The sequence below is a fragment of the Spinacia oleracea genome, chromosome 3 (assembly GCF_020520425.1).
Source record: "Spinacia oleracea cultivar Varoflay chromosome 3, BTI_SOV_V1, whole genome shotgun sequence".
Taxonomy (NCBI): domain Eukaryota; kingdom Viridiplantae; phylum Streptophyta; class Magnoliopsida; order Caryophyllales; family Amaranthaceae; genus Spinacia; species Spinacia oleracea.
The window spans coordinates 16255163-16275173 of NC_079489.1; the positions used below are offsets into that span (position 1 = coordinate 16255163).

At 35.3% G+C, this 20011-nt stretch overlaps 2 protein-coding genes across 4 annotated transcripts; one reads left to right on the forward strand and one right to left on the reverse strand.

The window, feature by feature from the left end:
* The first annotated feature begins 7627 nt into the window (after positions 1-7627).
* LOC110797782 (uncharacterized) lies at positions 7628-11865 on the forward strand. Of its 3 annotated transcripts, XR_008930036.1 has the most exons (6): positions 7628-7920; positions 8486-8595; positions 10715-10817; positions 10909-10979; positions 11179-11552; positions 11658-11865. XR_008930036.1 is itself a non-coding variant. In XM_022002897.2 (5 exons), the coding sequence occupies exons 2-5, from the start codon at positions 8532-8534 to the stop codon at positions 11187-11189; spliced, it is 249 nt and encodes an 82-aa protein (XP_021858589.1). In that variant the 5' UTR covers positions 7628-7920; positions 8486-8531; the 3' UTR covers positions 11190-11865. The 3 variants fall into 3 exon arrangements, 2 of the variants coding, with proteins under 2 accessions (XP_021858589.1, XP_021858588.1); XM_022002897.2 differs by having other exon boundaries at positions 11179-11865; XM_022002896.2 differs by lacking the exon at positions 11658-11865 and having other exon boundaries at positions 10909-11205.
* A 2864-nt stretch (positions 11866-14729) lies between these two features.
* On the reverse strand, positions 14730-16294 carry LOC110797795 (calmodulin-like protein 3). Its single transcript, XM_022002918.2, has one exon. It carries the CDS (start codon positions 16166-16168, stop codon positions 15512-15514), a length of 657 nt encoding a protein of 218 aa, XP_021858610.1. The 5' UTR covers positions 16169-16294; the 3' UTR covers positions 14730-15511.
* Between the last annotated feature and the right edge of the window lie 3717 nt (positions 16295-20011).

Genomic DNA, 20011 nt, shown 5'->3' on the forward strand with positions numbered 1-20011 from the left:
GGTAGTTGAGGAGAACATGGGTACCAAACCCTAAGTAGAACTCTCCTATAAAAGGAGAAGAGTGTTAGATTTTCAAAACACAACTGATCTTTGCAAAATATATCTTAAGAGCTTAAACGTTTTAAAAGAGAATCAGTTTTCAAAAGAGTGTCCCTTGAGTTCCTTATTACTTTGAGCTTTATTACGTACTAGAGTTTTATATCAAATTGTATTTTGGGTTTAAGGGTTGAGTGATCCTTAATTGACTTAGAGTTAAGTCAAAGAGAAACAGAGCGACTTAGAGTTAAGTCAAAGAGAAAAGGAGCGACTTAGAGTTAAGTCAGAGAGAGAAAGAGGAGCACAGTAATCAAAGGGGATTGCTGTGGGGAACTCGTGTTCGAGAGGAACTCGAGTTAAAGAGTGTATTTGTAATAGAGTTATTGCATTAATACAAAAGAGTAGTGAGGTTCTTCTTGATTAGGGTCAAGAAGGTTCCTCCATTTTATATCTTTCTTCGCTCATTATTCTCAGTCTCTTTATTGTTTAAATTCCGCAAGAAACTTACCCAAGTTCCCAAGAAACAATTCACCCCCCCTCTTGTCAAGTGTTCCTACTGAACTATCAGAGATGTTTATTCACTTCCTATTATTGTATTAATCAAAATTAAGGTACGCCGTACATCATCCTACTAACATCACAAAAACTACGATAGGCAGCCATAACGTAGTTACTAAAATGAGCTACACTATCTCTTGCAATCCAGCTAAAATTTTAAGCTTTATAAGCTGAGAAATTAAGCATTAACGGTCTAGCTTTACAAGCTCCGTGCAACTTGCAAGTCACCTCTTCTTAAAACCCATAAACAGGTCTTAGTTGACCACTTGACCCAAATTAGAATACAGCGATACGAGATAAATATAATACTATTATTGCCAAACCACTATTTGAATTGAACAAGAATATGAGATTTGGTGCTTGAAGAAGTTCTTGAATTAGAACTTCTGATTGAGAGAAGAAGAGAAGGAAATTTTATTGATTGAGAATCAGAATGATTCTTGTTACAGATTACAAGCAAAGCACATCAGCTTATATAGTAGTGTGTTAGTTTACTAGGCAAACAAACACAACTGAAAGAGTTAGTTATAACTAACTATTACATCATGTAACAACTTGAGCCATGTCACCAATCTGTGTACTGCAGTGCCATGTCATTAATCTGTGCATCATGATCTTCAGATGTCATTAGTTGAGACAGTAATGCAGTGATCAACGCAGCTCTTGTATTGGAATGATCTTGCTTATGTGTGCTGTTGTCTTGCTTCTGATCATATACTCCAATAGCCCCCCTCAAGCTAGGTGGGGATAGCATATCTAGCTTGGATAACAAGTCAGAGTGTTGAGGATAGGACAACACTTTTGTTAGCACATCAGCTAACTGATCAGAAGTAGGAACAAAAGTGAGATCAATCAAACCTTCTAACACCTTATCCCTAGTGAAATGACAATCTAGCTCAATGTGTTTAGTTCTTTCATGATGAACTGGATTCTTTGCAATGTGGATTGCAGACTGATTATCACATTTAAGTTGAACTGGACTTAGGTTAGAAATACCCATTTCTTGCAATAATCGAACCAACCAAGTTATTTCTGAAGCTGCAGCTGCCATAGCTCTATACTCAGCTTCAGAAGATGATCTGGATATGGTACCTTGCTTTTTGGATTTCCAGGATATAGGGCTTATACCAAGAAGCATGACATAACCAGTTACAGATCTCCTGGTATCTGGACAAGCAGCCCAATCAGAATCACAATAGGCTTGTAAAATCAACTGAGAAGAGGATTGTATGAATATCCCTTGACCAACTGTATGAGCCACATACCTAAGCAGGTGATGTAAAGCATAAAAATGAGACACCTTAGGGGATTGCATAAACTGACTAAGAGTTTGTACTGCAAAAGAAAGGTTTGGCCTTGTGTGAGTGAGGAAATTAAGCTTGCCTACTAAACACCTGTACTGAGTGGGATCAGTATATGGTTCATCTACTGAATCAGTGAGCTTAAGTTTGACAGGAAGGGGTGTTTTAGCTAGTTTGGATACATCCAAGGTACAATCTTCCAAGAGTTCCCTAGTGAACTTGGATTGTGTGAGAAAAACACCATTCTGAACTCTAGAAATTTCAATTCCCAGAAAATAGCTCAGTTCACCCAAATCCTTGATGCTGAACTTTTTGTGCAAGTGAGACTTGAGAGCAATGATTTCTGAGTGATGAGGCCCAGTGACCAATATGTCATCAACATAAACTGCAACCAGAGTGTGTTCATTGTTCTGTGTCTTAATGAAAAGAGAGTAGTCATTTTTTGACTGAACAAAACCAAGATGAAGCAGTTCAGAAGTAAGTTTGGCAAACCATTGCCTGCTTGCTTGTTTCAAACCATATAGGGACTTTTTGAACCTACACACCTTGCTTTCTGGGTTAGGAATTCCATTAGGAACCTTCATGTATACTTCTTCTGTTAGATCACCATGCAGAAATGCATTATTGATGTCCAGTTGATGGATGATCCAACCCTTAGTGACAGCCAAAGCAATCAAACACCTGACAGTTGCCATTTTTACAACTGGTGAAAACGTTTCTGCATAATCTACTCCATACTTCTGAGTAAACCCTTTAGCCACAAGTCTGGCTTTGAACCTTTCAATAGAACCATCTTTCTTCATCTTTACTCTGTAAACCCACTTACAACCAATAGCCTTCTTGCCTTTTGGAAGAATACACATATCCCAAGTGTGATTAGCAGTGAGAGCATCAATTTCCTTGTTCATTGCTACAACCCAATCTGCAGACTGAGATGCTTCATTAAAGTTAACAGGTTCAGGAGCTTTAATAGCTTGTGATGCCAAAGCTTTGTGAAAAACAGGAAGTTCACTGTAACTAACAATGTTGCACCAACTTAGTTCAGAAACAGTACACACATAATCATCCAACCAAGTTAGAGGTTTGTGTATTCTAGTAGACTGTCTAGGTTCAGGATTGAATGGTGGTTCAGGTTCAACAAATGTGTGTGTTTCAGGTTCAGTAATTGTGTGTGTTTCAGGTTCAAGGTCTGTGTTTGGTGAATTTGTATCTGTAGTTGGGGAATCTGGTTCTGATGGTATATCAAATACATCAGGAATGTCAAAATCTGTATTTAAATCAAATGGAGTGTGGATTGGAAGAAAAATAGGGCTTGTGTTTGTGTGTTGGGTGGCTGAAATGTGAAATGGTAGATGTTTTTCACGAAAATGGACATCCCTGGAAACAACAATCTGTTTTGTTTCTAGATTGCGCATTCTATAGGCCTTCTGATCAGGTGGATAACCAACTAAAACACAATGGATGGATCTAGGATCAAACTTTGATCTATTGGCTTTGATTGTTGAAACATAGCCAAGACAACCATCAGGGCCGGTCCTGACATTTTGAGGGCCCTAGGCGAAATAAGGGATTTGGGCCCCTTCCAAAATAATACGCCTTTAATTGAAATAATATTTTTATTTTTTTTATTTTTTATGAGATCCATTATATTGTTGAATTCAAATCAATAAAACCTTACTATATTTCCTTTGTAGGATCCTAAAATTTCAAAATCCGGCTCTAGCCGATTTCTCGAAATATTTCAATAAAAAAAATACTCATTTAATTACAAGATAATTAATATGCGTAAAGAGATATTTTTTGAAAATAAAGGTTCATTTTAAGCATATAAAAATATCAGTTAATCTTATCTTCATTAAAATGCTTATCTATTTTAAAACTTATAAACCCATAGTCCATCAAATAAGCATTTTTATGCTCAAATATAGTTTATATCAATTAGAACTAAGTACTAAAAGTCAAATACTACATACATAAAATCAACGTAAAACACAAAAATAAAAATATTGACAAAGTTTAAAAAGAAAAGAGTTAGTAAGGGGAGTCGAACCCTAGACCTCTAAGTAGATATCAAAACTTTAAAACCTACTTTATACCAATGAGCCAAGGAAATAACATGTATATTTAATGCGTTGTTTATTACTAGTACTAAATTACTGGATAGACAATTATTTGGGCCCCTTTCCGCCTTGGGCCCTAGGCGGTCGCACCCCTCGCCTACCCCCTAGGGTCGGCCCTGACAACCATAAACTCTTAAGTGATCTAACTGAACTGGGGATTTGTTTAATCTCTCATAAGGTATTTCAAAATTGATGCTACTTAGGGGCATTCTGTTGATAAGATGAGTAGCAGTAAGCAAGCATTCACCCCAAAATCTCACTGGAAGTCTAGATTGGAAAAACAAAGCTCTAGCTGTTTCCAGTAAGTGTCTATGCTTCCTCTCAACCACTCCATTCTGTTATGGAGTGTCTGTACAGCTCTTCTGATGTTTGATCCCAAACTTATGATACAAAGGTAGGATTCTGCCTTCACAAAGTTCCTTGGCATTATCAGTTCTAAAACACTTCACCTTCAAGCCATATTGAGTATCAGCAAAATTCAAGAAATTGGATAGAATATCAACAGAATCAGATTTATGTTTCATTAAGAAAGTCCATGTATTCCTTGAATAGTCATCTACAATTTTAAGAAAGAATGTACAATTGTCATGAGTCTTTGCTTTATAGGGGCCCCATACATCAATGTGAAGTAACTCAAAACACTGAAAAGTCTTAGTATGACTAATAGGGAAAGGCTGTCTACATTGTTTAGCCTTAGGACAAATTTGACAAAAACTGTCACAATTTCTTCCAACAGATGGCAAAGATTTATTCACTAGATGGAGTTTATCAAAAGGTAGATGACCTATCCTTAAGTGCCACAACTTGATATCTTCAGTAACTGAAACCAGAACTTCTGAACTTGAGTTGTTCTGCAACATTTTATTCTCCAAATCACTTTCAACCACAGCATACAATCCCGACTCTATCTTACCAAGAACCACTGAAGTTTTCTGAGAATGTTCCTGAATCATACACTTGTCATGAGTGAATGTCACAGGAAAGATCTTTACACAATTTATGAGTAGAGATAAGGTTAAAATGACAGTTAAGCACATGTAGAACATTCTTAAGCATAATATTCTTCCCAATTAAAACATCACCAATATGTTTTACCTCAACTTTCTTACCATCAGCAACTGTTATAGTCCTAACATCTTCTTTCAACTCAGAAAATGTATGAAATAACTCCAAATTAGAACAAATATGATCTGTAGCTCCACCATCAACAATCCATCTTGTATTAAATGACGTGATTAGACATGTACCTGCCACATTAGCTGCATGAACAGGCTGTTCTTGCTCATTGATTAGGCTTAAAAATTGCTGATATTGTTCTTCAGAAATGTGAGTGACACTCTCATCACTTGGAACATCTTCAGTACCTTGCATCACTCCTGCAAATCTTTTGCCTCTGTGACCAGGTGGATATCCATGTAATTTCCAGCATCTTTCCATTGAATGACCTGCCATGTTGCAGTGATTACAGAAGAAGGAATTTCCAGTTCTTTTGTTTGAAACTGCAAACTTGTTATTGCCAGGACCCTGTATTATCTTGGGCTGATAAACCTTGTTGTTATTGTAGTTGTTATTCCTTCTATCATCAGCAACTGCAAACACCATTGGCTTCACTTCTTGGTCTTCAGACATTCTTTGTTGCTTTTCATCTTGAACAAGCAATCTGTAAGCAGTAGCAATGCTTGGTAAAGGGTTCATCATAAGAAGGTTAGTTCTCACTTGAGAGTGTTTCTTGTGTAACTTCATCAACAGCTGGATTAACCTTTCTTCCTCCTTTTCTTGGACAAACTTCTGACTGACATTAATATTACAAGTACAACCAGTACAAATGCAGACTGGTACATCCTTGGCACTATTCAGTTCATCCCAAATCATTTTTATCTTGGTGAAAAAATCAGTGATGCTGCTATCTCCTTGTGAAACTTCACTTAGACTTTGTTGCAATCCATAGAATTATGGTCATGAAGTGACTGAAAAACGTTCTTCCAAATCTTTCCAAATGTCTCTTGCAGTTGGAAGAAACACTACACTTTTGGCAATTGTAGGACTTAGAGACCTTAACAAGTATGCCATGACCATGCTGTTACATCTATCCCATGCTTGATAGTCTGCATGATTGAGAGCTGGTTTAGGAAAGATCCATCAATGAAACGAACTTTGTTCTTGACTGCAAAAGCTAACAATATGCCTCTCTTACATTCTGCATAGCCCTCTCCATCAAATTTGTCTGATACAACTGCAGCTTAAGGATTTTCTGAAGTATGTATGAAGTACACACTGTTAGGATCTTGCATTGCTTCTGTTCCCATGATAATTTCAAGAGATAATCTTCAAGAAATCAAACAGAGAATTTTGATTGAACTTTGATTTGAATTGTCAGGATTGTTTTCTGATTTTGATTAACAGATTCTGAAAAAATTGCTAAGTGTTTAACAAAAAACTTGCTGCTGTTCTTTTAACAGTTTTAATGAAATGCGGAAAGTTTGGCAGGATCTGAAGCCTGCTCTGATACCATGAAGAAGTTCTTGAATTAGAACTTCTGAATGAGAGAAGAAGAGAAGGAAATTTTATTGATTGAGAATCAGAATGATTCTTGTTACAGATTACAAGCAAAGCACATCAGCTTATATAGTAGTGTGTTAGTTTACTAGGCAAACAAACACAACTGAAAGAGTTAGTTATAACTAACTATTACATCATGTAACAACTTGAGCCATGCCACCAATCTGTGTACTGCAGTGCCATGTCATTAATCTGTGCATCATGATCTTCAGATGTCAGTAGTTGAGACAGTAATGCAGTGATTAACGCAGCTCTTGTATTGGACTGATCTTGCTTATGTGTGCTGCTGTCTTGCTTCTGATCATATACTCCAATAGTGCTTAAGCCTATGGGAGTGAATATTATTAGTTGCATATAGTTATATATTTTGAAAAAAAACTAAAGTCTACGGGTGACCTAGAGATGTACAAGGCACGAGATGACTAATGGTAGGTGGAACTACTCCAGTTAAGATCGAGGGGGGGGGGGTTGTTTGCCGTGAGACTTTTAGTTGCCCCACACGGATGGAGAGTCACTACTACAAAAACACCTTTATAAGTCGGCTTTTTATTGTCGCCTCAAATTAATGTGTGACACCAAAACATGTAAAGTCCCACTTTATAAAACAGGCGACACATAAAGTTGATAGCAGATATTTCAAAGATACTAGTGTTTCGCCTATGTTATAAAGCGGGACTCCAAAAGTTTTTGTGTCGCACATTAGTAACAGGCGACACCTATTTCTTCTATATATTTTTTTTCAATATTTTTTTTAAAATCAAATAAATACTTTCAGTGTCGCCTGTGTTAAAAAATGAGACTCTAAAGGTTTTGGTGTCGCTTATTTTAACAGGCGACACCTATTTATTCTTAATATTCATTTCAAATGTTTTTTTAAAATCAAATGAAATAATTTTAACGTTGCCTGTGATATAAACTGGGACTCTAAAAATATTGTTTTCGCACATTAAAACAAGCGACCTATCCCTTCCATTAAAATATTATTAATAATAACAATAATAATAAAATTAAAAAAAATTAAAAAAAGAATCACGGGACAAAATTTTCCTAAACATTTCCCATAAACAAAAACTAAAAACTTCCAAGAGTTGGAAGTTTGGAACCCTTGAGTCCTTAACCTACTCTCAATCTCTCACGCCAGAATCACATCAATCTTCCTCCCCCCAAAACCTCTCGTAATCCCGCGGTTCCCACAAATGGTGATACTGTAGAAAGGAACAATATGCTCAGCTTGGAATTACAGCGCTCAAAGATTTCCTACTTGTTCAATCAATGGTCTTCTCACCATCTTTGATTCTCCTGACGCTGCTTCCTCTTCTCCCTTCTCTCCTTCTTCCTCTTTTCAGGTATGATCCTCCCTATTTTCCCCAATCAATTGCAATTTCTTTTTCTAGACAAATTCATTTCGTTAATTGCCCATCTTTGTGTTTATATAATGTATGCATTTTCAGTTAAATATACAATCTTTTATTTGTTGAACTTTTTTTTTTGCTAGTAGTATGTTTGTTGTTCTATGTATGAATCAATTGAATATATGATGAAAGTTTTTGAATGTTGGTTTATTGATATTCTGGAGCATGGTGATCTTTTTGATTTTAATGATAACAATTATTATTAGAGTTGTCTAATTGGGGTTTTGGGTCGGATTGTGTGTGCATCGTATCATGTCGGGTAGATCATCTATGGTATGGCAGCTCTATTCATAATGTGTGTGAGATGTTGATGTAATTCCGAATTATAATTCAATTTAACATTTTTCAGTGTATCAATATTTGGGGGTTAATCTAATATCTGTTGAGTTTTGGGGAATTAAGTTAGAGGGTATATATCTAATTTCTTCCACTGAAGCTTCTGAAGTAGTATGATGCAACTTTCATGTGACAATTAACATGAGATTAGATGTGGTTTTAGGTACATGAGGGTAGCATTGTGAAGGTCGCATGGGTTCCTCCAGAGTATGGAGATGCCATCGCGTGCATTTTGGATGATGGGACATTATCATTGTGGGAAGAAGTTAGGAGGTAAGGCTAACTCAAACCTCTTGTTTCATTCATACAAAGAAATCATTTCTGCACATGTCAATTTTTGCCGTATGTCTTTTCTATAGTGATTGTACTTCCCTTCTTAAAGAAGGCATTGCTGAAATTGTATGCTCGTGTAAGCCTTATAGCCTAGAGAACTATGTCGTAACTAGTTTCAGATGTCCGCATTACAAGTAGAGTAATGCTTTACAAATCTTATGCTACCCTTTTGGCCTTTTCCCTACACCGTTAATGACTACTAGTAATAAGTAAGATATTTATTCAGGCTCATTAACCCCCTACTTAAAGAGGATGACAAGAAATTAAGTAGGCGACTTAATTCATCATCAAATATTGAGGATACTGTCATTGAGTATTCTTGTACAGACAAAATATGAATATGTGCAACACTTACTTCCATACTTGTGAATAATCTATTTTTTAAAATTGCAATGTATGTTACACAAATGTTTCTCTTTTCTGAAATGTTAGTATTAAATGTTTAAATATTTTCATTCTTCATTCTGCAATTCGTTAAATATTCAATTTATATAACAAACAACCACTTAGTAAAACTCTTAGGAGGAGTACTTTCAAAAATAAAACAAAAATATTAAGCACTTCCCTTCTGCCGGGAATTTTCATCAGATTCTTGCCTTTTGCACAGTTGTTAGGCGACCGCAACCATACATCTGATACATTATGGTGGCTGATGGAATAAGCAGGAAGGCCAGGAACTAATAATATACTAATGATGTCTAATTAAGAGCAACCCCTGTTAGGAGACAATTTAAACGAATTTAGTATTTAAATAGAAAAAAGACAGCCATGTCAAAGGCCTGTGCATTTTCTGAAATAAAGATTAGCAAATTCACAATCCATCACAAACAATATGCAATCTAGCTGCTGACATAACAATAAGCCAATATCAAGCTATTGCTAATGCAAAAAATGAATAGGATCACAGTTTACTTATACAAATCCATGATGGCGGCTCCAATAGGCCTCCAGTATTCATCACAATAATATAAACCACCACCATTCCAAATTCTGACTTTGTAGGGTGATGGGACTTGGGAGGCATACATGTTAATAATCTTACCTTTAAAGCCTTAAACAAGACATGCCAACTAACAGAAATGGTTAGGAGGAAAATGAGAATGATAGGATATCGTCCATATACTAACTATGCATGAAGATATATATAATTGCTATGCATAATTTCATAATTGCATATATATAGAACATATAGAAGGTCTGTAAAACTAAACTGAAACTTCTAACGACCAGAGAGAAGGTTCCAGATCGAATATCCAACAGGATAGTTCTAAGGTGCTGTGTGCAGGTTGTTTGGTTTGCAACTTGTGCTTCCTTCTTCCTTACTGTTTGCAGGTTTCTTGTGTTTTTTTTACTGTTTGTTGTCCATCAGTTGCTGGATTTTGGGCTAATGTTGGGGTGTTTGTTCTGCATGCTTCTTCTGCTCTGTTCTGGTTCTGCACAATGGTGTTAATGCTTGTTGTTTTCTGTTAGTGCTTGCAGTGTTCTGCTTTGTGTTTCTGGTGTTTTGTGTGCTCTGTTGGGTGGCCTGCAGCTGTCTGTTGCTTGCTGGCCCCTTGTGTGTTTAGTTGTGTGCCTTGGTGCTGCTGGTGTTGGGTAGTTGTTGCTTTTGGTGCTTGTTTTTCGGGGTTGCGGGTTGTGCACCAGTTTATGTAGTTGGTTTGTTTTGGGGTTGGGGGTTGTGCACCAGTTTACAGAAACATAGTTGGTTTGTTTCATGTGATTGATTTGTTTCATATAAAATGTTAACACAACTTTTGGGTGTAATTCCCTCTGAAACGTATGGTTCTGTATTTCTGCTTGCAGGGATGTATTTCTGTGAGCATGCTTTTGCATCGCAAATGTAATTCTCTTATTTGCAGATATTTCCGGTTCCTTATCCTATCATTTAGTAGACAGGAATGTGATTTCAGATCATTTGTTAGATGTGGATGCCTTATTCCTTAAATTATGTTTTTAATCAAAGATGGTTAATTACACGAACATCTGTTATGCCTTAATAGATTGATAAATTTGTATATGAATTGGTTTTGGTATCTGATTGTTTCGAATGTTCGTGTAGATGCTGCTTTACAAGCCTTAACAGGAAGATGGGGGAATTACTTGAGATCCTTGTGGCAACAGCTGGGAAGGACTACCTGTAGAAATTCTCGTATTGTTGGCATGTAAGTTGCACCCTGTACTTTCCAGATTGAGTCTCCATACAACATTGTTCAACTGTGGATAACTAAAAATTTGGCGATTGATATGTTTCAGAACATTGGCAACTATGGATTTGATTGGTCAGTTGTCTGGAGACTTGCAACTTTGTCAGAACTCCGAATTCTGTAGGTTTTCATATTCCACTTACCTGATATACATAATTATTCAAGTTTTATGCTATGATGGCAGTGAAAGTTTTAATAGCTATGTTTTAGATGTGTGGATTATTGTAAATCATCAGGCTTTCATATTCCTGATGTTCAATGTAGCAGGATAAATTATTTATTATGCTGAGATTCTCATTCACCTGTCCAATTGATTCAGGGATCCTATAACCAAAGGCTATGTAGGTCCTCTACCTCCAAGTATCGGGCCTGCAAGTATCAGGCTTACAAACTTGTGAGAAGCTTAGATATTTCTCTTATAATGTCAACATTCAAACCTTTTGTACTGCTTTTTCTTAACTACTAACTTTGTAATGTTAACAACTGGCAAGGCTTACAAACTACTAACATTCAAACCCATTTCTTCCTGCATTTGTGATTTCACAAAATTCACACATGACTTTTGATTGCCCTATCACATTGGTGTCTTAGTGTTCTCGCCAATCGGAAATGCTTGAATGTGGCTATTACGTCATGAAGTACATGTGTTAAATAGTTTTACTTGGATTACAAAGTATTGGTAATCTGGAAGAGGTACGTGTATTTTTTTGTTATTATAGCTTTATTGATCATTTTTTACTACGCGTTAGCTTTTATCAAAACTTACTAATAATAATAAATTATTTTGTTGAAGTATAGATATTTTCTCCAATCTCGTACACTCAAGAAGAGATCGATGATGTTCGAAAAAAATGGAGCAGATATTTTATTAGTAGTTGTTTGTAGTCATTTTCTAGTTTTCAGAGATAGAAAACTATAACAAGTTGTAGGTTAATTTTTTGGAATACATTATTTATAGTTGTTGAACCAAATTTCTTGTTTGAATTAATACAAATTCTTTTTACAATTTTGCAATTCTCTTTTTATGTATTTTGTGAATTTATTATTTATTTTATTATGTACGTAGAAAAAATTTAAATTAGCGAGAACTGGAAAATAAAAAACTAAAAACATAAAACACGCTTTAGGTGTCGCCTCCTGTAATTACATGCGACTCTTAATGGTTAATTAATATTTTTGTAAAAATAAAAGAATATTTTCCGTGTTGCTCTTTGATATAATAGGCCACTCAAATGGGTAAAAAGGTTTAAAAATAATTGGGAAAATACTTTTCGTGTCGCCTGTAACCTTAAGAGGCGACTCTAAATGTAATTACTTTAATAAATATAATTGTGAAAAACATCTTTCGTGTCGCCTCTTAGTATGTTAGGCGACTCGATTATTAAAAAAATTAATAAAAATGTCCAGAAAATATTTTTTCGTGTCGCCTATAAACTTTATAGGCGACTCGCATAATTAAAATGTTTATAAAAATAATTATGGAAAATATTTTCCGTGTCGCCTATAGAGATTAGAGGCGACATTAAAGGTTAATTAATTCGTTTAAAATAATTAAAAAGTACCTTTCGTGTCACCTCTTAGTATAATAGGCGACTCGGAATGATTAATTAATAAATTAATTTTTTTGAAAAATATATCTTTAGTGTCGCCTCTTCCATAACATGCGACATGTATAATAATATTCGTGTCGCCTCAAAGGGGCGACTCCAAAACACCAAAAAGTTTTAGAGTCCCTAACTTCAGAGTCGCACCACAGGCGACACTAAAGGCAATTTAGAGGCGACTCGCAAAGGTGTTTTTGTAGTAGTGAGTAGTCTGAAATTTGTTAAAAAATGATAAATTCAAAACGTTTCATGAAGTTAATGTGGTAAACGTGTAACTTAAAAGGCGGTAAATATCAAAAAAATCATATATGTTTTGCGAAGAGGACATTGATGTTTACTGGCTCCCTCATTTCCCTTTCTTGTTATTGTTTGCAAGTCTTGTGTTGTCACTTACATTGAGCTGATTATTTCCCCCTTTTGTATCCCTCTGTAGTTTGGTCTAGTTTTAGTTGATCTTGAACTCTTGTTGGATCTGATTTGGATTTTGGAGACCCAATCCGTGGACTATGGACCATGGTGCACATAGAGCATGGTGCACCATGTGCACTAAAAGAACACATGTGCATAAACAAAAGAACATGACACTACGACAAAAGAACATGCAATATAATGTTTTACTTTTTTGTTATAAAAAATCACAATTTATTAAAAATATAAAAAAATATATGTCCATGTTCTTTTTACGTAACCAGATGTTCTTTTAATTATATACTAATGTTCTTAAGGTGCACCATGGTCCACCTTCTAAATTGCGCATTTCTTATAATCTATGTCGGAAACTCGGAGTTTGGAATTGTGGATTAGATCTAGATGAAGGGGAAAGTTATGTAGATAGGGAAGGGGTTTATTAATTAGGGAAGGAGGGAGGAGGAGATATGGTGTGGTTATTATCGCTTGGTGGCGGCTGGCAAGTCGGCAGGGCAGCTGGCGGCGCGGCAGACATGGGTGGAAGAGGAGATATGGTGTTGTTATTGTTGGATATCTTGATTTTTGGGTGGGTTAGTGGGACAATGGGTGGGTTAATTAGGTTTGTTAATGGGTGGGTTAATTAGGTTTGTTAATGGGTGGGTTGATTAGGGGTATTAATTAGGGATTAGCTAGGTCAATTAGACGTTAATTGGTTGATTATAGGTTTGATGACGTCATTAAAGATAATTGGTACATTAAGTTTGAAATAGGGGTATTTGGTACATTAAGTATTGAAATAGGGGTATTTTATGAATTTCTGAAAAGTCGAGGGGCATTTGGTGAATTACGCCAAAACTCGAGGGTGTTTCATAAAACATCCGAATTTAAATAGATAGAGCCTAGAGGGACTTATTCTTTGAGGCCTTATTTGAGTGATATTGGACTTGAGTGAGTCTTATTTAGCTTTTCGACTAAAATGGTATGCCCATTTTAGCACCCAGACACTCCGTAAAAATTTGGAAGAGATAGGGAGTTAGGGACTACGAGCTCAGGCCTCAGGGAGTACTCCGTAATATACAACGGTAATCGTTACAAATCGATGCTCAAAGCTAAGTTTGTTGCAAGAGTAATCAAATTAAGAAGTACAAAATATAAATTTGCTACGGTTATAAGTGTGAGTAGTTTTGTTAGTTACTTCGTATTACTTTGTCAATAAGCTAATTTTCTTCAAAGAGTGTGTATGATTGCTCGATGTTGATAGTGCTGTCAAAAAGTAACCCGATTTTACCAACATCTGACAAAGATCAACCGTAAATGCACATTATAGTTTTGGGCTACATTAATTGCACATTATTTTGGGTCAAACAGGCCATATTTTCAATGATATTAAGCCGGCCCAAAAATGAGATCAACCGTAAATCTTAACAATTTATGTCACTGGAATTACTTGTTACTTTTGTTAGTAGTTTGTTAAGTTAATAACTAACTTGAACAAAAAAAGTTTAAGCTCATGTGTTTAAATCCCGTTGGAGCTCGAAAAAAAGTCTAACATTTTAAAGTTCCTTTAATATCTTTCTGTGGGGGTTGGGGGGTAGGGACAAGATCCATATCTTTTAGTTGAAATTAAAGTTTTCATTCTATTCGTAACTTTTTATTTTAGAAAAATTGGTAAGAACATGAATTAAATTGAATGAAGGTGTGAAATTTTGTTTTAAAGGTAATTTAAGACTCGTTCATTTTATCAAGCTCGATTCAAATTCGTTCGAGTTTAAGCTCGAGCTCAAAGTGCACACGAGCAAGTTCGTGAACAAATTAAATTTTGAACAAAATAAATATTTAATGAGACAAACTCGAATAATAACTTTTAAAGCTCGTTCAAGCTCGAATTAGTTTAAATACTAACAATCTAAGCGCAATTCGCCTCGACTTGTTTTTAGGCCCTTGTTGCGGAGTATTTGAAAGGGAGGGAGGGGGGACAAAACACTGAAGAAATATATTAGAGTCGTTGTTATTATTACAAAACTGTCAAAGGAATCTAAACATAAAAAAGGAATCAAAGAACGTAACAAAACCAATTTCTAATATTCCTATACACATGCATCTCTTCTAGGGTCCTTGGCTAGGTTGACATTCCATTACAATCCTTGATTTGATTACCTTGTTTAATTACCATTTCCTTCAATTAAAAACCGTCCATTATTGCTCCACACGATTACTCCATCTTGAAGAAAGATTCAATCAACACGCATTCATATGTCACATAACCACCTAGCCAAAATGAGATTTCATTTAATTTAATTTCCCTCTAATATGATCCCAATAGTTAAATCCAACGAACAAACGATTACTTTCTGAATAAGTACACCATCACAACCGCCCTGATAATCCAATCCATATCTGATCCGATCCGACGCCTTGAGATCCAAGAAAGGCACACGATAAGCTCATGATGTAAAACACCAAAACCACCCAAACTTCAACAACCCAAATCAACAAGAACAAATATCACCATATTTACACACACCACGTCACCACGTACGTACTTTCTCATCATCACAAATTAAGCAATAGTAATAAAAGAAGAAATGAATGAACTAGATAGCTTAATTAATTAATTAATTAACTAACTAATTAAATGAATTAATTCAAAGTAGCAAAACCACCTTGCTTCATCATTCTCTTAAACTCTTTAAAACTAACCATACCATCTCCATCCACGTCAACTTTCATGATCATAAGCTTACAATCTTCCAAATCCCTCCCTTGGTTAAGACCAAGGGAAGCGAGCACGGACCGTAGCTCGTCAACGGAGATAAACCCGTCTCCGTTCTTGTCGAACACGTTGAAAGCCTCTTTCATGTCTTCCTCGTCGGATTGATCGTCTTCTTCTCTCTCCATAATAAGGCTATAGAGAGCTTGAAACTCGTCCCCGTCCACACATCCGTCGCCATTAACGTCAATGCTGCCGATCATTTGTGCAAGATCGGTTTCGGGGACGAAGATGCCCATGTTCTTAAGCGACCCTCGTAACTCCCCCATGGTTATCCTCCCGTCTCCGTTTTGGTCGAACATGTCGAACACTCGCCTTAACTCAACCGCGTCCATTGCCTTGTTGTTTGGCTTTTGTAGTTGCGGCGGCGGAGGCGAGGGAGAGGGAGATAGGGGGCACTCAGGGGTGTTGGTGGTTGTTGCGGTGGTGATTGTTGTTGTGGTTGTGGTTGTGGTTGTGTTGGGGAGGAAATAAGAGGAGATGGGGGAGTTAAGAAGGGAAGGAAAAGAGAGGGAAATGGTTGGCATTTTTTGGTGGGATTGTTAACAAGTGGTGGGTATGTATGTGTAATGTGTTTCTTTAGAAAAACTATTCAAAGGCAAAGATAATTTTGTGACTTTTTTGTGTCCTATAAATGTTTGTGGGGGGTGTGAATGAGGAAGAGAGGGGTTACTAAATTAGTGTGATTATTTAATCTTTTAGTCAAAATATAATCAATGGTGAAGATATTTAATGATTTAGAATTGTATGCGGTTGGTTTATAGTAGTCACATTATGAATTATGCAAATAAAAAATTCAGAAATAGTATTGTTAAATACGTACTTTGTAGTATAAATTAGAAAATATTGATCATAATAATATTTAAACAACGGTCTCAACTGTGGACTATCCTATTCTCTTTTGTTCTTTTAATCATCAAGTGGAGTTATCTGTTTGCTTTATACGTTTGTAGAAGCGGAAGAACGAAGTATAAACTAATTAAATTGCATTTACTAAAAATTCCATTTTATTATAAAAAAATAAAAATTACTCCCCATGAAATATGCTAGAGACTAAATTTTATATTAAAGCATTATGGATTATGTTCTTTCAATCTACTACTATTATCTACGGAATAACAACAATTGTGGTAAATGTAATTTGAAGAAATAAATAGAGTACTAATTTTGTGCATTATTATTTTATGCTTTTGATAAAAAGTTCCATGCGTATAGTTCCATTTCAACTCTATAAAATACGGACCATATTTTATTAAATGATATTTTGAAACTTAATTAGTGTAAATGAGTTTGATATGATACGTACGTTCGTGAATAATTCGCGTATAAGTTCGGTCAAAACTCGTTGACTATGAAAATGGTCAAGCTCGAGAAAATATTTAAGGCTCGTTTTCTAAATGAGTTTTACTCAAATACCATTGTATTCGGCTCCTTAGTGCTCACAAACATCTCATTTATAACTCATTAACAGCTCGTATTTTATTTTAATAATAAGAAAATATGTGTTTATAGAATATATTATTTATATAGTATATATAATTCTAAAGTCAAAATTTATACGGAGTACCTATTTAAATTTCTCCGTTATCTTCATATAAAGAAGACGAGTTGCAAAAGTTGTTTAAAGCTCATTCAATTTGAGCTCGAGCTCGAAATACAAACTAGCAAGCTCAAGCTCGAACTCGAAATAAAAACTAGCGAGTTCAAGCTCGAACCTGAACAAGTTAATTTGCTAATCAAGCTCAGCTCGAACCAAAAAAAAGTAGAAGCACGTACAAGCTCTTGCATGATTGAACACCAAAATTCCTTAACAAGCTTAATTAACTTGATAACATTAATACTCGACTCGACTCGACTCATTTGCATCTTAGTTATCCGTAGTCACATCTTGAAAACAAAACTACCCAACTAGCAACCATATATGAAATAAAAATCATGTACAAAAGTAGTTTCCAAACTATTAAATTTAGTTTAATCCTATAATTCAAAGATGGAAATTTACAACATCAATATTAAAAAAACTCAAGATTGAGCCTGAAATTTGGCTTTCCTTTTCACAATATTAAATATGAGATGATTAATAGAGTATGGTATTTGTTGCTGTCAATGGAAGGTATATACTCCCTTTAAACAAAGCCAAAAACGCGTTGTGATTATTATGTGGGGGCAAAGCTTAGCTAAGATGTGGGGATCACTAATTAATTAATTAACTAATTAATTACTATGATCAATGAGTTAGCTAGAGAGAGAGTGGGAGACAGAGTAAAAGCTATATATTTTATTATTTTGATTGACCGTTGATAACGGATCTTAATTTTTATAGACGTTGGAGAATGTAACAAGAAGATATTTTAAAATTACAGTTGGGTTTGGTTTGGTTGGGTTGATACACAAGTAACACAACAGCTTCGCGAATGCCGCGTGATTAGTGTTCGTTTTGACTGCTAATTCAATTAATTAACCTCCTTTTCTGTTGGGTTTTGGTCGACTAGCTAAGATGATGCAAATTACAACCTAATATTGTGTCTTATCAACCTAATTGTGCATATTATAAGACTAGCTAGTAGCTATTATACTTTCTCCATTTCTAAATAATAAGTAGAAAAAAGAGGGAGAGTGAAAACTTTGGAAGAAAATAATAAAATATTGATAAAGTAAGATAGATATGTAAAAAGGTGGGTGATTGTAGATAAGAAAAACGAATAAAGATAGGTGGGACAAAATTGGCTAGTCAATTGATTAAGACAAACAAGATCAAGTTGATTCAAGCCCCCCTATCTAATAAGACAAACAATATTGTTGTACTCCCTCCGTCCCAAAATTATCTTTCTGTTTGACCAATTTCACGATTTTTAAGAAAAATATTTAGAGTGGATAAGTCTAATGATTGGATTGCACTTGTGTTGGAATAAGCAAAATGGTCCCCTCCTCTTTTGCTCATGGATTCTAATCAAAATATTTTAACCAATAAGAATACAATAATATTTATTCACAACCAATCAAAATGCTCAGATTTAAAGCATACAGATTCAACACAAATAGGGGTAATATGGGGTCATTTTTTTCATCAATGGTCCCCTCCTCTTTTTCTGAATTTTGTGTTATTAAATTAGTTTTTCTTGTTTTTTTAAAAAATTTTAGTGGTCCAAACAAGGGTAAAGTGAAAAGTTAGTACATCTATAATTAGAAACAGGAAGATAATTTTGGGACGCTCGTTTAAAAAAGCAGGAAGATAATTTTGGGACGGAGGGAGTAGTATTTACGTGATGTAGACATGTAGTAGTATGGCGTTGCCACATTTTATTCTTTTTTAAATTAATTTGTTGTTTTTCCGGTGTTTGCCCCTCTTTCACATCCAAAAAATAAAATAAAAAAAACATACTTGCCGATAACAATATTTCCTTCGTACTCGAGTCCCTGTTAAGTTGTTAGTCGTTATTACCATGTGAGGCTTGTAAATTGGTGAGTTGACTTAGAATGGAATCAATCAAATGCTGGTGGAGGAGGGGCAAGAAATGTGATAGCTAAGATATGTGTCTTCACATGAGAAGTTAGCTGGAGATCGATGATTTAAGACAACAAAGTCATTACTCATTATTTCATTAACAATAACACCCCCATGCATCCATGCACACATATTCTTGCCAGATCTAACGCGTTTTATCCTTCTATTTTTGTGGTACCTAATGTGTGGCGGATAACTACAGGTCTACAAACTAGTGAAACTACTACTCAGATACTATAGGTTTCGCTACCGGTTAAGGTTGACGTGAGTGGTTAAGGTTCTCTTGCTCCTTAACCAAGGTTTTGGATTCGAGATTTGGATATGAAAAAAACCTCAGTTGGGAAGTTACCATCGAGGTACCCATGCAAACTCCCGTGTGAGATTAGTCCACTCGTCAAAATTTATCTAGAACCCATGTCCAGATCAAAACCGATGTGTCCCGATCTATCTAGATCATGTCCAAATCTATCTAATATAAAGAATAGTTAAATCACAAGCAAAGTCAAATATATAAATAATATGAAATTTATAATAACAATATTATAAATCTAAATAACATTTATTTTACGGGTTTTGTCATGAAATATCCCTGAGTTTTGGCATAATTCACCAACTACCCCTCTGGTTTCAACAATACATAAAGTACCCCTAAAACAAAACTTAATAACCCAAGTATCCTTAGTTTAACACGTCTCCGTTAACCCAAATTTAAAATTCACCACATACTCCTATGTTTAAACTTATTTCACCAAATACCCCTATTTTAGAAATTTAATTCACTAAATACCCATATATTAAGGTACCCATTTTGATGCTCATCAGCTAGTTTTTTTTGTTTGAAAAAGTAGTTGTTGGTTATTCTTTG